This window comes from Aulonocara sp. 'chitande type north' Nkhata Bay, linkage group LG12 (genome assembly GCF_057382095.1).
Source record: "Aulonocara sp. 'chitande type north' Nkhata Bay isolate Kocher_YH1m ecotype deep benthic linkage group LG12, A_spYH_male_GT1.1, whole genome shotgun sequence".
NCBI lineage: Eukaryota > Metazoa > Chordata > Actinopteri > Cichliformes > Cichlidae > Aulonocara > Aulonocara sp. 'chitande type north' Nkhata Bay.
In genome coordinates, this window is record NC_141355.1 from 40,035,880 (window position 1) to 40,054,202 (window position 18,323).

The window sequence follows — 18,323 nt, forward strand, 5'->3', positions numbered from 1 at the left end:
ATTTAAATTGGGTCAGTTTTGAATGAAGTCTGGCACGGTTTGAAATTCTGGATAACTGAGCGAAATATTCTGTATTGGAAGCTCTTGATGTAAAATGTTTGTTGTTGTCTAACAAAGGCAGGATTATAAATGACGTCTGGCACTGCTCGGTCAGTGAGACTGAACCACATTTAAAATGAGCCGTGGCGGGCTAAAACTAAGACATGATAAAGTTACAGAACTCCCCATGAGTACAGTATGGTGTTAAATCAGATTATTTTAAATGGATTGAGGTTCTGTTCGATCACATTTGATCTTCTGCTGAGGCATGACAGGAGGTTAAAGTTGTTTTCAGATTTACTGATTAATCAGAGTTTAGATTAATCAATCTAAACTCCCAATTATACTATTTCAAGCACTGGAGCCACTGTCATTTTTTTTGATTAGTACATCATGAAAAACATCTGAAAATGGTGAAATTTTGAATGGACTCTGGTCGTTTTTTAATAATTCAGTTCAACACTTAATGACATGCTGCGTTTTAGCCAGGAATGTGTTTTTATTCCCAGAAGTCAAATGCAGATGCTTTACCTGATTTTACTGATATTTAACAAAAGGGGGGGGGAAAAGTTTAATTTTATACCATTGGAAGGACCAGAGGATGAGTCTAAAAATGGTCAAAAATTTGATGAAGTCTGTTACTGTTTAGTGAAAGACTGTTGGCTTTAAATAATTCACTCTTATGCCAGAAATATGATTTTTATTGCGTGAAGATGGAAGGTTCTGGAAGAAAAGTTTGGTAAGTGGACTTTTACTCGTATTTGATCTGATTCACATGCAGGAAGTTTCTGAAGGGCCAAAAACGGCAAACAAACTGGAACTAAACTGTGCTAATTTGGGTAAATTCTGAATGAAGTCTGGTGCTGTTTGCTTGGTCAGGAGTTTTGAAATATTTGAGTCTTATTTATACTCAAAGACAAACCTGAACAAGGTGAAAGTGCCACGGGCTGGTCAAAATGGTGCACTGCAGCGTGTCAGGAACATCAGTGGTTTCAGTTTTGGTCTCTCCCACGGTAGCTTTGCATAAGTTTAAATTCAAAACAAGCTGTTTTAGCTCCTCCCTCTTCGAGGCCAGCCTCATTCTCAGATGACCATCCATCCATCCATCCATCTTCATCCGCTTATCCGAGGTCGGGTCGCGGGGGTAGCAGCCTAAGCAAAGAGGTCCAGACCTCCCTCTCCCCAGCCACCTCCTCCAGCTTGTCCGGGGGAATACCAAGGCGTTCCCAGGCCAGCCGAGAGATATAATCTCTCCAGCGTGTCCTGGGTCTGCCCCGGGGCCTCCTCCCGGTGGGACATGCCTGGAACACCTCGCCCAGGAGGCGCCCAGGGGGCATCCTTGCCAGATGCCCGAACCACCTCAGCTGGCTCCTTTCGATGTGGAGCAGCAGCTGCTCTACTCTAAGCCCCTCCCGGATGGCCGAACTTCTCACCCTATCTCTAAGGGAGAGGCCAGCCACCCTTCGGAGGAAGCTCATTTCCGCCGCTTGTATCCGCGATCTCGTTCTTTCGGTCACTACCCACAGCTCGTGGCCATAGGTGAGGGTAGGGACGTAGATCGACCGGTAAATTGAGAGCTTCGCTTTTACACTCAGCTCCCTCTTCACCACGACTGACCGGTGCAGCGTCCGCATTACTGCAGCCGCAGCCCCAATCCGTCTGTCGATCTCCAGCTCCCTTCTCCCATCACTCGCGAACAAGACCCCGAGATACTTGAACTCCTCCACTTGGGGCAGGAACTCATCCCCGACCCGGAGTGGGCACTCCACCCTTTTCCGGCTGAGAACCATGGCCTCAGATTTGGAGGTGCTGATCCTCATTCCCGCTGCGTTACACTCGGCTGCGAACCGCTCCAGTGCGAGCTGGAGGCCCTCACCCGATGAAGCCAACAGAACCACATCATCCGCAAAAATCAGAGATGAGATTCTGAGGCCACCAAAGCGAAAGCCCTCCGCCACTTGGCTGCGCCTAGAAATCCTGTCCATAAAAATTATGAACAGAACCGGAGACAAAGGGCAGCCTTGGCGGAGCCCATCACCCACCAGGAACGAGTCCGACTTATTGCCGGCAATGCGAACCAAGCTCTTGCAACGGTTGTATAGGGATTGAATGGCCCGTAGCAATGGGCCAGACACCCCATACTCGCGCAACACCTCCCACAGGACGCCCCGAGGGACACGGTCGAATGCCTTCTCCAGGTCCACAAAACACATGTAGACTGGTTGGGCAAACTCCCATGCACCCTCAAGTATCCTCGAGAGGACAAAGAGCTGGTCCAGTGTTCCGCGACCAGGACGAAAACCGCATTGTTCCTCCTGTATCCGAGGTTCGACTAGCGGACGAACCCTCCTCTCCAGCACCCTGGCATAGACTTTCCCGGGGAGGCTGAGGAGTGTGATCCCCCTGTAGTTGGAACACACCCTCCGGTCCCCCTTCTTGAAGATGGGGACCACCACCCCGGTCTGCCAGTCCACAGGTACTGCCCCTGATCTCCACGCAACATTGCAGAGACGTGTCAACCAAGACAGCCCTACAACGTCCAGAGCCTTCAGGAACTCGGGGCGGACCTCATCGACACCAGGGGCTCTGCCACCAAGGAGTTGTTTAACTGCCTCAGTGACCTCGCCCCCGGAAATCGGTGGGTCACACCCCTCATCCCCAGACTCTGCTTCCTCCCCGGAAGACGTGTCAGTGGGATTAAGGAGGTCCTCGAAGTATTCCTTCCACCGCCCGACAATTTTCTCAGTCGACGTCAACAGCGCTCCGCCAGCACTATACACAGTGCAGGTAGAGCACCGCTTTCCCCTCCTGAGACGCCTGACGGTTTGCCAGAATCTCTTCGAGGCAGTCCGAAAGTCTTTTTCCATGGCCTCTCCGAACTCCTCCCACACCCGAGTTTTTGCTTCAGCCACTGCCCGAGCCGCATTCCGCTTGGCCTGTCGATACCTGTCGGCTGCCTCCGGAGTCCCACAGGCTAACCAAGCCCGATAGGCCTCCTTCTTCAGCCTGGTGGCTCCCTTCACCTCTGGTGTCCACCATTTGGTTCGGGGATTACCACCACGGCAGGCACCAACCACCTTGCGGCCGCAGCTCAATGCAGCAGCTTCGGCAATGGAGACGCTGAACATGGTCCATTCGGACTCAATGTCCCCAGTCTCCCTCGGAATGCTGTTGAAGCTCTGCCGGAGGTGTGCGTTGAAGATCTCGCGGACTGGGGCCTCTGCTAGACGTTCCCAGCACACCCTCACTACGCGTTTAGGTGCACCAGGTCTGTCCAGCGTCCTCCCCCGCCACCTGATCCAACTCACCACCAGGTGGTGATCAGTTGACAGCTCAGCCCCTCTCTTTACCCGAGTGTCCAGAACATATGGTCGCAGGTCTGGTGATACGATTACAAAATCGATCATCGACCTACGGCCTAGAGCATCCTGGTGCCACGTGCACTTATGGACACTCTTATGTTCGAACAGGGTGTTCGTTATGGCCAAACTGTGATTAGCACAGAAGTCCAATAACAAAGCACCGCTCGGGTTCAGATCAGGGAGGCCGTTCCTCCCAATCACGCCCCTCCAGGTCTCGCTGTCGTTACCCACGTGAGCATTGAAGTCTCCCAGCAGGACAACAGAGTCTCCAGGTGGAGCACCTTCCAGCACCCCCCCCAGGGACTCTAAGAAGGCTGGGTACTCCGAACTGCCACTCGGCGCATAAGCGCAGATGACAGTCAGGACCCGTTCCCCGACCCTAAGGCGCAGGGAACAAACCCTCTCGTCCACCGGGAAAAACCCCAACGTACCGGCAGCAAGCCGAGGGGATATAAGAATACCCACCCCAGCCCGCCGCCTCTCACCAGGGGCAACTCCAGACTGAGACAGAGTCCAGCCCCTCTCCAGGAGACTGGTTCCAGAGCCCAGACAATGCGTAGAGGTGAGCCCAACTATATCTAGCCGGTACCTCTCAACCTCACGCACCAACTCAGGCTCCTTCCCCACCAGAGAGGTGACATTCCATGTCCCTATTGCCAGTCTTGGCAGCCGGGGGTCGGTCCGCCAGGGCCTCCGCTCCTGGCCGCCACCCGGCTCACAATGCACCCGACCCCTATGGCGCCTCCTGCGGGTGGTGGGCCTGCGGGAGGATGGGCCCATGTCTCCTCTTCGGGCTGTGCCCGGCCGGGCCCCATGGACTAAGGCCCGGCCACCAGACGCTCGCCCTCGGGCACCCTCCCCGGGCCTGGCTCCAGGGCGGGGCCCCGGTAACCCTATCCCGGGCAGGGTAAACTGTTCCCTCGATATTCTTTTCATGGGGGTCTTCTGAATCGCTCTTTGTCTGGTCCCTCACCCAGGACCGGTTTGCCATGGGAGACCCTACCAGGGGGCAAAAGCCCCCAGACAACATAGCCCCTGGGATCCCTGGGACACACAAACCCCTCCACCACGATAAGGTAGCGATTCAAGGAGGAGTCTCAGATGACCATTCAGATCAAAATCCAAATTCATTTTAAAATCACATTTCAAAACAAAGTTGATCAAAGAAACAAAAGGTTACACACAAATTGCAAAAACACAAGTGATGATATAACAGCCTGAATTCATAAGCTCTCACGACAAGTTCAAAGGCAAAGAATAAAAATGTGAACATGGAGCAGCGACTCATTCTTAAGTGTAGGCTTTGGAACAGAGGAGTAGCTGGGCAGCATATCTCTGTGACCTTGAAGGACATTTAAAAAAACAAAATCTTAAAATCGATCCTAAAAAGCACAGGAAGCCAGAATGGAGGAGGCTACAGCTTACGGGTTCAGGTAAGAGGGCACCATGTTGGACTGAGTGAAAGGGAAGGCCTGATATTTACCAACGTAAAGGGCATAACAACAGTCAAGTGAAGCTGTAATGAAATAATGATAACTTAAAATTATTTAAAGATGAGGGCCTGACCTTGGAAGTCTCAACAGGTAAACACCTAATTTCACAACAGAATGAATCTGATTGTCCAGTGCCTACTGGTGTTGGCCAGAGGGGCCGATGGCGCGATATGGCAGCCTCGCTTCTGTCAGTCTGCCCCACAGCTGCGTGGCTACAACTGTAGCTGCCTCCACCAGTGTGTGAATGTGAGAGTGAATGAATAGTGGAATTGTAAAGCGCTTTGGGTGCCTTGAAAAGCGCTATATAAATCCACTCCATTATTATTATTATTAGTGTTAGGTCAAAGTCCATTTTCACACGAAGGTCCAACTGCTGGAGCAACTTTGTCAAAGTATCACAACCTCAGTCTGACTGTCATAAAAGGTTTGGCCTTAATTTTTTACAGTTTAATCAGTTGCCATCATTTCTTTTATGGAGCAAATAGATTTGGTAATCATCAGAAGTGAAATGAGATGATGTATCTTTCAGAAATGATCCTAGAGGGAGAGAAAACATTGGGCTCCAGAATGGAGCCTTGTGGGACTCCGTAGAGGAGCAGTGCTCAGCCTAAACCACTCTCGAGCTGCGCCCTCTCTGTGACATCATGCTGGTCCACAAGTAGAAAAAAATGATTTCAGTTCAGATTTCAAACGTCACAAATCTCTCACATCTCAAAACTCGCTCTCTCTCTTTTTCTACTGTCTCTCGCTCTCACTGTCACTCCTAAAACTTCTCTCTCTTCCTAAACAACCAAATGTCATGTTGCCATATCATTTTTGATTGGTTGATGTGGTGCATTTTTCCACCAACACAAAAAGGCAGGTTTTTGTTTTGCTTATATGTCACCTTGTTGCTTTGTCATCTTGAAGTGGTCATGTGATTGGCTTACCACGACTACTTTATTCTTGCAATTGTTTTGACCCCTTAGCAACAGGTGTTGTGCCAGAAAGTGATCGTCGGGCAGAAAGTGATTGCTCCACTCATGGGAGCCTGCGCAGCTGCTTAAAGCTGTAGCGCCCAGATTACTGACATGCAGTAAGCTGGACACAGCTTCAACCGTCTGTTTGTTGAAAAACAGTAACGTGATCACACCGCCTTTTCCTGTCAGTAACTGTAATGGCGTTGTAACAATAGAAATAGTAATTAGTTAGATTACTCGTTACTGAAAAGCTGTTACTTGTAACGCTGTTATTCCTATCCGGTTGTTCAGTGATGACGCGACGAATCCTACTTCCGGGTCTAAAGTAGTCTGCGTTTAATATGGCTTTTGTGTTGTTAACATGTTTAATGTTTTGTATTTTCTTCTATTTGATCTCAAAAAGCTCCTAAAACAGTCAGTGATCACTGTTGACCTCCCTCGGCTTTTATTACCACTAATCATTTATTTAAGCTCAGTTTTTAAAACCTTAGGATGTAACTACAGCCCAGCCCATGCAGCAGTATATGAATGACTAACCTCGTATTGTGGATGGATTATCTCAGTTGTTCTCCTGGCTGAAGTTTGGTCCGTTTACAGCATCCTGCCATGCGATTACATTTGTTCCTGACCACCGAGAACACTCACGGTAACTTTTATCGAGTGGAAAAAAAGTTAGCTTGTTTATATTATGCTAACATAGCTGTGTCGCTAGCGGTCACGTAGCACATCATTATATACCAGCTAGCCAAACTTCAGTAACCCTACAAACGTCACTGCTGTTTAGTTTTCTGTCTTCATTTATGCTGGAAGTGATAACAGAGCTGTACGTTTTAATTTGTTTCCAAAACCCCGCAGTCAGGACATGCTATATTGTATTTAGATAGAAGCTAGCGAGCTAACTCCCTGCTAACTTCTAACTCCGTTAAATGTCATAAATTCCGTTTTCATGGATGCCTGGATGTTAAACTCAATTGTTACACCTGGTAGAGGAGAAGGCTGATCATTTTATTAAAGATGAAAGACTTTAGACAGTTTTTCAACTCTCAGTAATGCCACAGTGATCGTTTGATATATGGACCTGCAGCGGAGTTTAGGCCCAGACACGGCTAGTGACTCAGACTGAACAACCAGATTACTGCAGATAGCACGCTGCCCCCTGGTGGTGAATGTTTGTTACGTAATGAGGAGCGAAATCTACCTAAGTACCTTCAAAGTGATCCACCTTAATTCAGTTCTCATTCCTTGCATCCATTTCGCTTTGTTTCAGTGTCTCACCTTGGGATGTGCCTCCCTGCAGATTCCTCAGTAGCATTTATCTCATTCTGCCAATCCTGATTGGCTGATGATCACAACGACCATGTTGGGCAGACATTCACCTTTAAATAGCCTGCGCTATTACATAGTCGTTTTTCAAGATAAGCAACTCTTTACGCTTCCGAGCATATCTCAGCTTTCTTTGGCTGAGATATGCTAGCTAAGCCTTCTTAGGCTAACTAGCTTAACTTTCCACAGCCAGGAGCGTTAGCATTATTTCCCGTCACTGGGCACTAGCTACCTCTGCCCGTCTCTCCTATCTGCACGGTTTAGCACACCAGCTAACGCCGTTGTCCTTTGGCAAAGGCTAGCAAACCAGCTAACTTGCATCCCTCATCATTAGCATCCCAGCTAGTGAAGATGACATCTTTCCCTCACAGCAGAGGAAGCGTAGACTCCGAGAATGACTCTGTATACGTGGCAACAAAATCTCGAGCAAGGACACACTGGGTCTTCTTGTGTTGCCTCGGGCTGGAACATGCCCAGGTATTCTGAGGAATATGCCGGCAGGCGCATCCCATAGTGTGACATCTGCTACTCTGAGAACCGGGGTTACTGAAGTAACCTAAAGCTTTACGCTCCAGTGATATCTGCATTAGTACTTTTACTTCTGGGATGATTCAAAACGTTTATACCCAGTGGAGTTAGCTCACAGCATCTCGATGGCCCTTGGGGTTAGGTTCTAGTTTTATGTGTAGGAAGAAGGTCTCAGGTTCAAATCCCGGGGACAGGTACAGAGTGAGCACACCAACATGAAGCTCAGGCTGTGTTTCAAATCAAATTTGTGTTTTGCTCTTTACTTCATTTTAAAACCCTGATTCAGACACCACACCTGGGCACACCTGAGGACTGAAACTGTCTGAGATCTAATGACTCGGGTCTGTCTGCTGCTCCTCACTGTTCAACCACACAGGTGAGTCTCAAGGATTACATCCTCTCTCTCGCCTGTCTATGTGAACGTCTCTCTCTCTCTCTTTCCTGTCTGTGTGAACGTCTCTCTCTCTCTCTCTCTCTCTCTCTCTGTGTGTGAACGTCTCTCTCTCTCTCTGTCTGTGTGAACGTCTCTCTCTCTCTACTGTTTAACCTGATGGCCAGCAGCGATCAGTGATACAGACGAACCGAACTGTAGCGGCTCCGTAGAGCAGTTAAGCCCACTGGATCTGCTCTCTTCTCCCGTGTGAACCTTCCTGGATCTACGGGGTATGGTGTCACCTCCTGAAGCCGGACAATCGGACGCTGAGGCCGGCGGCAGGCAGCGTTAGCTGACCGAGCTGCGGGCTTTGAATTTCGGCCTCACTGTCAGGATTATATCGGGACTTTTTTGCCGGGTATTCGGAGTATTACTGGGGGAATAGCCTGGCCGTGGACACTTCGGGAAGGTTCGGTTCTTAATGCCCCGGAGGCTCCGAGAAGAGCAGACTGCGGAGCCCCGGAACAGGGCTCGGACACCGGGGGAGTGCGAAGGTAGGGCAGGCTGCGGGGAGGAACCGTGTACCCGCTCTTAGTATACGTGTGTGTGTACGTGACAGGTGCGGGGCCGGGGATTATCGATGACTGGATGAGTTTCGGGCTGATCGGTTTGCAGGTACACTACACCGAACACCAGGTGAGTGTTTTGTGTTGGAGGAAGAGGTTAGCATGTCGTTAGCTGTTAGCCTTGCAGCATTCCATTGTCACAGACAACATGCTAGCTGAGTAACAAGGATGGAAACGGTAAAAAAAAAAAAATCTGCCAAATTAAAAATATCGGAAGTCATCTGCGCCCTCATTCCGCATCCAATGTAATAACAGTACTCAGTGAAATGAGCCCTGCTGTTTACACGCAGGGGACTGCTGTTGGTGTGTTAGCATGCTAATGCTAGCCAGTGCTGCTACTAGCTTTAGCCGGAGGAGCCCCACTTCCCGGCTGCTGTAGCAGGAGCTGCCTGCTAGTTAGCGCGTTAGCATCAGCTCCCCCTCCTCCCCCTGGTTGCAACACCGCTAGGAATCTCAAAATGTCTTCTGACACTCATTTTGTTTCCATCTGTGCGGTCAGACGGAGGCAGCAGGCGGTGGCAGAGAAGTGTGACGGACACAGCACCGCCCGGCTCGGCACGACACAGCAACTTATATTAGACTTAACCCATTTATCAGGCGCATGCGTGGGCGGCGTGCACGCGGGCAGACTGAAACCGATTTACAGCGTTTACTGTGAAAAAAACACATCACGGGCCGCTGTGACGGTGCACCAGTGACATGTTCACGAGCAGGGGACGCTGTTTAACCACAGCACTCTGATACTCCATCAGCCCAGCACGACACGGGCTCCAGTTCTCCTACACTGGTGGAGGAGAAGGTTTTAAACTTGCACCAACTGAGCTGCCTGCAGTTCTGCCAGCATCCAGCAGGGGCAGCAGGGAGTCAGTCCCCATAGACTTCTGTGTTTAAACTTGGAGCAGAAACAAACATGTTTACGGCCGGATACACAAACTGTTTGGTCTCATAACACCTGTACGGGGGAGCATGTTGTTACAACTCACCTGTTTAAGTTGTATTAAGCCTTAAAGGTTCTATTTTAGGGGCGTGGCCTCTTTGACTGACAGGTGGATGGTGACACCTGTAGTTGCTAGCTTCACCTGAACGGGACCTCTGGGCCTGTTTGTGCTGGTGGAGCATGTATAATGACGTCATGTGGCCAATACCATGGCTGCTGTGAGGTCACTGTACTAACAGGCTGAGCTCCAAGTTTACCGAGTGAAACTCTGGGATTTTGTCTAATTAGCAGGTGTGTGTGTGTGTGTGTGAGGGAGCTGCTGATCGATACACATTTAACACATCTTTAAAAATTATGCGTGTTTAGCTTTAATCGTGATTTATCTCTGAGGTATGGGGCAGGTAGTGTGGAGCTCAGGTGAGTCAGCTGCTGGGAGAAACAGGTGTGCACACACAGGGTTACCTGATTGGTTGATGGACAGGTGCGGAGTTCAGGTGTTGGTAGACTTTAAACTTTCCACTCATGTGTAAATCATTTCCTTTTTCCTGCTTTCTGTTTACCTGAAACAACCTGCTTGTTGCCTCGAGCTGAGTCCTTAATGTTTGTGCATGACACGCTTAGTGGGCGGAGCTGAACTGGTGGAATGCAGGACGCTGCCTGTCAGAAATCTTCACACCAAAGTCCACCTGCTAATCAGGGACACGCCCACTGAGGGTGACTGCAGGTGTGCTTTGAGTGCTCAGCTGTTCGTGTGCAGGGACAGAAACACTCTTGTTTTCACTGAGGTGCAGTTTGTGTTCGTATCATAGCAGCCAGAGTTCAGCAGGTGAGTGTGACGACTGCAGCAAGCTGATCCACAGGTGAAACGTTTTCTACCTGAAACTCCTCAAACGTCAGGGTCGGCCCGTGATGTGCTGCAGGTGTGTCTGTGGGTCAGAGGAACGAGGAGTCTTACCTTCTGACCGAACACCTGCCGTATTCACGTCTGCTGCACCTGGGAGGATGTCTGCCTGGTTTCAGGTGACGCTGGTTGGTCGGGCACGCTGGCCGGCTCTCGGTGTCACTGCGAATCAGGAAAGTGAACTTTAAATAAGAAGAAGATTCCTGATCTTTCAGACTTTAAAAGGTTAAATCTGTAAATAAATGAGCAGCAGGACTGCGTCTGATTGGTGACGTGTTTTAGCTGAGTGGTAAATGGCCTGTATTTGTAAACCACTTAGTCCCTGTGGACCAATAAGCTCTTTACGCTACATCCACACAGTGGTGATGGCAGCTACATTGTAGCCACGGCTGCCCAGCTGACAGAGGCGAGGCTGCCGGACACTGGCGCCACCGGGCGCTCTGACCGACAACAGTAGGCAACGGGTCAAGCGTCTTGCCCAAGGACACTACGACAGACTGTCCGAGCCGGGGCTCAAACCGGCAACCTTCCAATTACAAGGCGAACTCTCAACTCTTCAGCCACGATCGCCCCAGGAAGGAACGCCGCGTCCTGATAAACGCTGTTTTGTGGAGTGCGTGGAGTCAGCGTACTCACAGCCATCAGGTTATTAATGACCCGTTTGTGTTCCAGCCTCGTTCCTGTTTCGCTCTCAGAGTCACGGCAGCTTTTTAATGTCAGTTTGTGAGCAGAGAAGAAGAGTTTGTGATGTCAGCAGCTCGTCATGTGACAGAGTGGCTGTGAAACAGTGTTTGTTGAGTTTCCTCCTCTGACCTCGTCAAACCTCAGATTGTGACTCGGGTCACCCATCAGGCTGCTGCTGGTTCTGAAACGACTGAATCTGTGCTTCCTGCTGATCCTACTGATGTTTGAGACGAACTGAAACTCATCACCAGATCGCGTGACACTCCTGCCGACGCTCCCACTGCAGCGTTAGAACGTTTTCGTTTCACGGTGTGAAACCTCCTCCGCCTTCACACTACAAACACACCTGCAGCGGGCTCTCCTCATGGGAGGAGACTTGGATCCTTGTTTTTTTGTTTTGCCTCATTGTCTGATTTGTCATAACTTCTCCGTTTTGTGGTAAGCTTTTCTTTGGCTGTCACTTCTTCACGCTGACCTGTCTTATTTGGCTCAGCAGAACTAAAATATATGTCCTGCTGCTTTTACACACACTCACATAACGCTCAGCGATCAACCTCTCAGATGTTTAAGCTGCGGGAGATTTCACTTGTCACGTTTGAACAGTAAGCTAATGAGTGATAAGACGACGTCAGAGGAATTGGTGCACAATTAATCGTCACTGACCAATCAGTGTCACATATTGACAGTGGCTCATCGATGCCAGTGACATAATTACTCAGCTACATTGGCGAAAGCATTGACATATATTTTCCTTGGTAGCCCGACTGGAAAAATTGCTAGCCCCGGGACGTCGAGCTAGCGATTTTGCGAGCCCTGATATGTATTGTCAGATTAATATGATATATTACAGCAGTGAGCTTGAACTCTGTGTCAAAGATTCAAGTTGCAGTTATTAATATGTCCTGTCACCTTAAATCTTCACTCAAACACAAGCATCTGTGACAGTGTGTATATAGATGTTTTATATATAGGAGACAAATATTGTTCTTTTAATATGTTGGCATTACTAAATTTGGCTCAATGCTTACATATATGTGTAAAAAGCAAATGTAGGAGCTGTGGTAACTGTGTCTGATAGAATGAAGAGTAGACTGATATATGAAATATTCCTTTATTGGGTGAGTAAATCAGACCATGTCATAACTGCTGTAAGTCACACAGAATAGATATCAGAGCCTTAAACAGGCTGACGTCTGCTAAATGGGTCAAACTGGGCAGAAAGTCTACAAACACATAACATCCTTATAGAATATGATGTAACACTATAGATCAACTTAGCTCAGAATATATAAAGCATATAAACAGTTACAGCAATATGATGCAACAAACACAGCAGCTACTGATCCAAAATACTCAAAGCTTCATAGAACTGAAACCAACATTTATTTTAGCTCCATTCTGCTGTTCTTCATTATTAAACATTCACACACAAATAAGTGAGATAATATTCACTACTTACTTTTAAAAGTTTACTTTGCAGCCGCCCTGCTTCAGCCGTCCACTGTTTTTTTGGGGGGTTTTTTTGGCAAAATTATCCACACCCACCGCCGCGCTATGAAGTCTGGGATATGTTGGGCCATAAAGGATACACCGACCCATCCTTAAAATTCAGGGAAACGAAGGACGCCTTTGAATCGTTGCGTCGCTGTGACGTAATCAGCCTTTAAGGCTGCAGACCCTGAATAGGGATACAACCAGTGCATGCAGGTTTCTTTAAACGGGAGGATTTTTGAATGGACTTTGGTGGAGAAACTTCAGCGCAGTGTCATGGTCTGTGTGTAGAGAGACTGATGGGAAATGTAGTTTGCACCAAAGTCTGAATCAGCTGATTGGAGACGATGTCTGTCTGTCTTTCAGAACGCTGTCTGATTGACTCCGCCCACCATGAACCCTCTAAACCAGATGAAGGCTGGACTAGCCAACAACCCACACAGGTACACACACACACACACACACACACACACACAGCTGTCATCTTTACACACGTTTACTTTTACTCTAATATTTTTGTCCTGAAACAATCGAGTCAGATTTCAGTGGATTCACTTTAAATTGATAAATCATGAATTTGACTCCGATCCCAAAAATCTACAAAATAAACTGACAAAAGCTTCTTCAGCTCATAATTATACACATTTTTTTATATATATATATATATATATATATATATATATATATATATTAGGGCTGCCACAAACGATTATTTTGATAGTCGACTAGTCACCGATTATTTTTGCGATTAGTCGACTAATCAGATCATCATCCATTGGAGTAAAACGCACAGCTTATTGCACCAGCAGCATCTGCTCTTATATAACTATCATTAGCTTACAGCTTTAAGTGTTTAAGGTCTGTGCTAACTAAAAATAAAGACAAGATGATAGTTTATTCAATTTTAATGAAATTTGCAGATTGTTTTGGTGAAGTTTAATAAACTCCTTGCTATCTAAAATATAACAGGACACCGGAGTAAATTCTCCAGCATCTCACACTTCTGATAATCAGCTGTCTGCTTGATGTTTATTCAGCTGTGTAAAAACTATAACTTTAATCTCAGACAAACCGATTTACTCAGGAACAAGTAAAATACTAAAAAAAGCCAAACAATAACATGTTTAAGTTATCTAAGTGACTTATATATATATTTAACCTGAGTAGCGAAAGACGGCGGTGGGTTTGAAAACGATTTGCTGGGAGTCCGGTGTTCTCACGGCGCTAGTGAGCCTAGCCCCCAGCTAGCTATCGAGCTGGTGGGTAACAGACGTCTCCGAAAACGTCGGAGCGCTTTTGAAAATATGCGGTGTCTTGATAAACTGAGCAGATATTTGAGGTTTACACAGCTACATTCAAGCCTGAAAATATGTTAAACGTTTATTTTGTGACCCAGAAAGAATAATAAGAGTAATATTAAAACTAACTAACTGCCGCCATTGTTGGAAACTAAGCTGGGCCGCGCTATGAATTCTGGGACAGAGCTGCTTCTTCTTCTTCTTCTTCGGGGTTTAACGGTAGCTGACATCCTTGTACATGCAGTGCTGCCATCTTCTGTTTGTCTGTTATTACACTCTTAAATCCTGCTACTTATTCCTGCGTCTTTTGTGATCTTACAAAGCTTCAAACGACGCGTCGACTATTAAATCAGTCGTCGACGATTTTGATAGTCGACGTAATCGTGACTAGTCGACAAATCGTGGCAGCCCTAATATATATATATATATATATATTTGTGCTGCTGTGTAAGACTGCATAATTGTTTTACTCATGGACCCGCCCCCCCCACAGTGACGGCTCGTACCCCTACGACCCCTCCAGCTGGCAGCAGCCCACCAATCAGCCCACAGGATCGCTCTCCGTGGTCACAACTGTCTGGGGAGTCACCAACCCCTCAGCCAGCCAGGTATGACATCACCAAGCAGAAGGATGTGACATTATCGATCATTTGTGGGGCGATCGTGGCTCAAGAGTTGGCCACATCTTGTAATCGGAAGGTTGCCGGTTCGAGCCCCAGCTCGGACAGTCTCGGTCGTTGTGTCCTTGACTTGACCCGTTGCCTACTGGTGGTGGTCAGAGGGCCCGGTGGCGCCAGTGTCCGGCAGCCTCGCCTCTGTCAGTGCGCCCCAGGGTGGCTGTGGCTACAATGTAGCTGCCATCACCAGTGTGTGAATGGGTGGATGTGTGAATGGGTGGATGTAGTGTAAAGCGCTGTACAAATACAGGCGTTTGCCTTTTTTTTCTTTTTTTTCTTTTTTTTTTTTTACCATTTTTAATCACTCAACGTCACTTCCTGTCTGATGAACGTTTACTTCTGTTCTCATCAGGGTCTTGGTGGAGGCGTGATGGGGCCCGGGGCCAACCCAGGCGGGGGTCCTATGATGCAGGGCCCCGGGGGGTCGGGCATGGCCGGCGGGCCCGGAGGCTACATGGGCCAGCAGGGCTATGGAGAGCCCAGCAAAGGCTACATGACCCAGGGCATGTACGGCCGTACGGGCGGGGCCTACACAGGAGGACCGGGCGGGTACACAGGGAGGTGGGTGTCTGCTTCAGCGTCACGTTGTAGCCAACGGTAGCATCAGAAACTGAAATAAACTGACCTGCTGCTCCGGTTTCTGTCCTGAGGGCGGATGCTTGGGTGCAGCTCACTAAGCTCCGCCCTCTCATCCAGATATTGAGGGGTCTTATCTGTCCCACGTCAGGTGGTGATGTCAGTGATGTCGTTTGTTTGCAGCTATCCGTCGAACCCCGGAGGCTCCCGAGGCTCCGCTGACTTCACTCAGGCTGCCGCTGCCGCCGCCGTTGCTGCTGCTGCTGCCACGGCAACCGCCACTGCTACAGCAACCGTCGCCGCCATCCAGGAGAAACAAAACCAGGAGATGAACTATGGACAGGTGAGCAGAAGCATGAGGTCACTGGGCGCCTGTGTGCTGCCCACCTGGGTTAGAGCTCCCTCTGCTGGTCCACTCGTGCAGGTGAATAAACAGAAAAACACTGTCACAGAAACGCTGTGGGAGGGACGAGGTCTCAAAGAGAGGTGGAGGTGTGTTTGGTGACGGGGTCGAGTTTAAACCTGAGGTCGGTGCTGGCGGCACCGGAGCACGACGCCTCTGCTCCAGCACAGTCCAGATTTGTCCTCTGTCAGCAGACAACCAGTATTTCCTCACTTTTAGCCGAGCTTGTGCTGAGGACACCTGTTTGATGACATCACTGATAAATTTGTCGTGGTTTTTTCCCAGATGGGTGGTCCAGCCTACAATAACCAGTTCATGGCCCACTCCGGCCCCCGCGGCCCTCCTGGCATGGCTCCTGGAGGTATGGGCCCAGGTCCAGGCCCCGCCAGAGGTCCCCCTTCAATGGGCCCCATGTACGGACCAGGAGGGGGCCCGCAGAGGGTCCCCCAGCACCCAAACTACGGCCCTGGACCACAGCAGGGACACCTGAGGCCCCCGCAGGGCCTCAAACGACCATACAGCTCAGAGGTGAGGCTCGGGAGTCCGTGCTGCTGACCCTCAGGTTACTGTGTCAGTGAGTGAATTCACACCTGTGTCCACACCTTTCCCGCCCTCAGTCCTTCCCGGGAATGTCCCAGCAGTACGGCGTTCCCGTCGGTTCCAGTGTGAACGTCATGCCGGGTCCCGGAGGTGGCGGTGGATCCATGCCTGGTTCAGCTGGAGGCGGTCACGGTGGCCCCTACTCGGGCCCCAACATGCAGTACCACCCAGGTAGGACGCTGTTGGTTTCACAGGTCAGTCTAACGAGAACCCACCCCTGCCAGTCCTGACAGGACAGGAAGTGACCTCAGCCTGGTCAGGTTTGTAAGGCTGGTCTGACGACAGGTGTGAACCGTGTGCAGGTGCTGGGTCCTCGTACCTGCCCACGCCACAGTAAAGCTCACAGGGAACGCTGGAGCAGAACGGGCCTGGGAAGTGTTTTTCTTTGGTGTTGTTTTACATGGTTCCTGAAGTTTAACGTCACATGACGCCATCAAACAGGATTAACTGCACCCTGTCTGCAGGTGTTTCCAGGTGGTGTGAGGTGGAGGTTTCACCACAGCTGATGATGGAAAGCAGACCTCGTGTTCTGATTATTCAGGTGTGCTTTCTCCTCGTCTTCCTGCAGGTCCCACTGGTCCAGGTCCCGCCCCACCACGGTCTGGCTCCTCCCCCTCCTATCAGAGCCATAAAATGCCCCTCCCACCTCAGTACCCCCCCTCTGGACCCCCCAGTTCGCAGTACTACAAGGTGAGCAGCTATAACGGTGTTGTTGGAGCGATGGAGTCCAGGGGCCTGTTCTTCGTACCTCGCTAAGTAAGTTAGCTGGATCTGATTGTTGACGATTTCGCGTGATCTTGGATCGTTCGGTTCCCCGAAGCTCATCCGGGACTTGCTGTCATAGCAACAGATCCGTAAGCGTAAACCTGCTCGGGAGCAGGTTTACTTTATGTAAACAGGATTAGATCGCGGCCACGCAGGTATGTCCGCTTCATTTATACGAAAGCAACAGCGATAAATAAATAACATCAATGTAACTAAAGACAATGCAGCACTTGATCCTTTTATTGATTTCATACAGATACATACAGGTCACTTCCTAAAAAAGGGAAATGTACTATTAACATTCTATTACATGTATGTGATTATTACAGATGTAATTCATATTTCAGAGTAGTAATTGTAAATTACTTCATGTAATCAAGATGAGAGACCACGGCTATAAAAGCGAAGGTGGATTTGGGAAGCCTGTCGCAGCCATGTCCTGTCCGTATACGCGAGCAACCCATTGCAGAAGGTGCAAGATTGATAAGGAGAGTCCTCAGAATTCAGCGTATATTGCGGGACAGACAGGATCCTTTAGCTCAGCGCGACAGTGTGCTCATAGAGAGATATCGATTTTCCCGTGAGGGTATTATTTACTTAACCAACTTGTTGACGAGGGGGTGCAGGACCACCACCTGTCTTTTGTTGCTCTGCCCTTTTCTTGGTTGCTGTTATAAACAAACAAACAGATTATTTCAGGGTCTCTTTCCAAGAGACGACAAGCAATATAAGTGATAAATATTACCATTCTGTAGAATATTCTTATATTTCACTTTTACTTGTTCCCATGTTCTAGTGGGTCCTGTTGTGGCTCTAATGTGAAAGGGGATATAATATAACATATTATAATATAATATAATATAATATGATAAATCTACCCTACTTGCCTACTGGTGTTGGCCAGAGGGGCCGATGGCGCGATATGGCAGCCTGGCTTCTGTCAGTCTGCCCCAGGGCAGCTGTGGCTACAACCGTAGCTGCCTCCACCAGTGTGTGAATGTGAGAGTGAATGAATAGTGGTATTGTAAAGCACTTTGGGTGCCTTGAAAAGCGCTATATAAATCCACTCCATTATTATTATTATTATTAAATTACTTACGAGTTTAATTTGTCAGCAACTTCCTGCCAGCCCTCTCTCCTTGCTTTTGCAGCCTTTGCAGTGTTCCCTTGCGTTCTGATTAAACTCTGAAACTCCTGAAATCCCTCACTCAGGAGTTCTTGCTCTGCTGCCGAAAAATACCGAGCCGAGCGCACTCCTTCGACATTTTCGCCGACCAATCAGAGGGTT

General features: G+C 48.8%; 1 protein-coding gene across 5 annotated transcripts in view; it reads left to right on the forward strand.

Annotated features, from left to right (window-relative positions):
- The first annotated feature begins 7,249 nt into the window (after positions 1–7,249).
- Positions 7,250–18,323, forward strand: part of LOC147318219 (zinc finger MIZ domain-containing protein 2-like) — a 17,591-nt gene continuing 6,517 nt past the window's right edge. For 3 of the 5 annotated variants that reach the window (XM_086257838.1, XM_086257839.1, XM_086257835.1), the window contains exons 1-8: positions 8,174–8,631; positions 13,083–13,159; positions 14,508–14,622; positions 15,044–15,252; positions 15,451–15,610; positions 15,956–16,198; positions 16,288–16,441; positions 16,839–16,960. In XM_086257838.1, coding sequence (XP_086113964.1) covers positions 13,110–13,159; positions 14,508–14,622; positions 15,044–15,252; positions 15,451–15,610; positions 15,956–16,198; positions 16,288–16,441; positions 16,839–16,960 — 1,053 coding nt within the window. In that variant the 5' untranslated portion in view covers positions 8,174–8,631; positions 13,083–13,109. The other 2 variants (XM_086257837.1, XM_086257836.1) reach the window with 2 other exon arrangements.